This window comes from Eimeria mitis, genomic scaffold (assembly GCF_000499745.2).
Source record: "Eimeria mitis Houghton genomic scaffold, Emh_scaff872, whole genome shotgun sequence".
In the NCBI taxonomy this organism is placed as follows: domain Eukaryota; phylum Apicomplexa; class Conoidasida; order Eucoccidiorida; family Eimeriidae; genus Eimeria; species Eimeria mitis.
In genome coordinates this window covers 6,225-8,435 of record NW_013576422.1, presented here as the reverse complement: position 1 = coordinate 8,435, position 2,211 = coordinate 6,225, and the positions used below count along the sequence as shown (strand labels likewise).

The 2,211-nt window shown below is 57.7% G+C and overlaps 2 protein-coding genes across 2 annotated transcripts in view; both read right to left on the bottom strand.

Annotated features, from left to right (window-relative positions):
• Window positions 1-1,182, bottom strand: part of EMH_0024200 (uncharacterized protein) — a gene marked incomplete at both ends in the record, with an annotated part of 6,870 nt that extends 5,688 nt beyond the window's left edge. Inside the window, 3 exons of the mRNA XM_013502273.1 lie at window positions 57-189; window positions 382-510; window positions 680-1,182. Of these exons, the coding sequence (XP_013357727.1) occupies window positions 57-189; window positions 382-510; window positions 680-1,182 (765 nt within the window). The remainder of the gene's footprint in view (window positions 1-56; window positions 190-381; window positions 511-679) is intronic.
• Window positions 1,183-1,414: 232 nt separating this feature from the next.
• Window positions 1,415-2,211, bottom strand: part of EMH_0024190 (uncharacterized protein) — a gene marked incomplete at both ends in the record, with an annotated part of 6,983 nt that continues 6,186 nt past the window's right edge. Inside the window, 3 exon segments of the mRNA XM_013502272.1 lie at window positions 1,415-1,435; window positions 1,439-2,032; window positions 2,036-2,144. Coding sequence (XP_013357726.1) covers window positions 1,415-1,435; window positions 1,439-2,032; window positions 2,036-2,144 — 724 coding nt within the window.

Genomic DNA, 2,211 nt, shown 5'->3' with positions numbered 1-2,211 from the left:
AAACTCTGGAGGTATCAGCAGCAGCAGTGGCAGCAGCAGCAAAGAGCAGCGCTCACAGCTATGAGGAGACAAAGGGGATCATCTGAGTCGCGCCAGGTTGAGTCCCCTCCTGTTGCAGATACACCTGAACTGCTGCTGCAGCCAATTGCTCGCTTTAAGTGGCCCCGTAGACAAGGGTTTGTGAAGTAGCTGCACCAACACAACCCCCAACCGGACCGTGCGTGCAGCCGCAGCAGAAGCAGCAAGAGCAGCAGCAACAACAGCAGCAACGGCAGCTTCCGAAACAACCGCAGCAAGCGATAGCAGCAGAAGCAACGAGAGCAGCAGCAGCAGCAACAGCAGCAGCAGGATGAGGAGCAGGAGCAGCAGGAAGCACCTTACCCGTCAATAACCCCCTTGAGGGTGTCTTTGGGGCAGCGCTGGAGCTCAGCCTCATGCATGACAGACAGCCAGTCTCCTTTCCGCGCCAGCTCGTGCAGTAGCGTCAACGAATGAGGAAGTTCGTGGACCCTGCAGCAGCAGCAACAACAGCAGCAGCAACAGCAGCAACAACAACAGTGCACAACAATGCAGCTGCCTTACCAGCACCCAGCAGCAGCAGCAACTCAGAGGGGCAGACAACAGCAGCAGCACTAGCGGAGAAAGGAGACGAACTGCTACACCGCTGGAGGCAGCATACCTGCAGAAGTGAGCAACCAAGTGCCATGGGTTCGTGGCCTGTCTCTTTACTGCAGCAGCAGCAGCAGGAGCAGCAGCTGCATTTCCCTCTGCTGCTGCTTGCGGCGGAGCGCTTAAGGCCCAAGTCGCCTCTTCTAGCAGACGAAGTGCTGACAGCAGGTGTGGGGAAGATATGCCCCGGCTACTCTTGTTGTTGCTGCTGCTGCTGCTGCTGCTGTTGCTGCTGCTACTCGTGGGCTTGGCGGGCGAGGAACGGGGGAAGGAGCGGAACAGTTTTATCACTGAAGCAGCAGCAGCGTCGTCGATGGGTCCTTCTGTTGCTTTGTTGCTTGTCCCTTCCGCAGCGAAACCTTGCTGCTGCTGCTGCTGCTGGTGTTCGTAGATCCTCCGAGCTGACTGGGCGTCTACACGCAGCATCGTGGCGTCTAGGTTGCAGAGCTCAAGGAAAAGGAGACAAGAGGAGACAGTCCCCTCGTCCAGCAGATTGTAAAAGGCAACTTCCATTGCTGTATCCTGCAGCAGCTCTTCTTCTTCCGGGCTCAGCTGCAGCAGTTGCCCTTCTGCTGCTCCAGCAGCAGCAGCAGCACACGCACACACGCCGTCAGTGCTGTTGCTGCTGCTGCATGCGTTGCTTACCCCAGCGCGGCCGAAACGGCAGCTGCTGCGGCTAGCCAGAAGCAGATGGAATGCAGCAGAGGGGCGGCCTTGAGAAAGGAAGTAAGCAACACTCAGACCTTCACTGCTGCTGCTGCTGCTGNCTGCTGCTGCTGCTGCTGAAGCCACGAGTTCGAGGTCCTGCTGGTGCATGCAGCCGCTGCAGCAGAGAAGTGAATGCCTCTCCGCTTATGAAGGCCTTCTTAACTGCCGGCGGCAGCTCTTCTATTGCTTTCCTTGTCGTTGCTGTTGCTGCTGTTGTTGCTACTGCCCCAGCTTTTGTTAGTGTGACTCCTTGCGTTTCAGCATCAGCAGCGGCAGGGCCAGCAGCAGCAGTAGCAGCAAGAACATCAACGGGCAGCAGCAACGCCCTGACGTCGAGAGAGGTAAAGCACTCGGAGAGGAGGTCTAGCAAGGAGATGTCCCTCCGCCATGTCTGCATGTCCATAAGGAAGCAAGAGGGATCTTGCTGCTCCTGTTGCTGCTGCTTCTGCTGCAGCAGCAGCTGCTGCTGCTCTTTCGGAGACTTGTACTGGGCTATGCGCCTCTGCTGCTCGAAAAGAGACGCAGTGAAGAGACAGGTCTTCAGCACCACAGGCCCTCTCTGCTGCTCTTGCTCCTCTTCCTGTTGTTGCTGCTGTTGCTGCTGCTGCCCCGGCTCTTGCGGCTGCTCCCGCTGCTTCTGCTGCTGCTGCACTTCNGTTGCTGCTGTTGCTGCTGCTGCCCCGGCTCTTGCGGCTGCTCCCGCTGCTTCTGCTGCTGCTGCACTTCCTCCGGGGCAGTCGAGTGCACAAAGTACGCCTTCGCCAACTCTTGAAACGGAGCCAAACCAACTCTGAGAGGTATACATACGCACATGCATATACATATGCATATGCT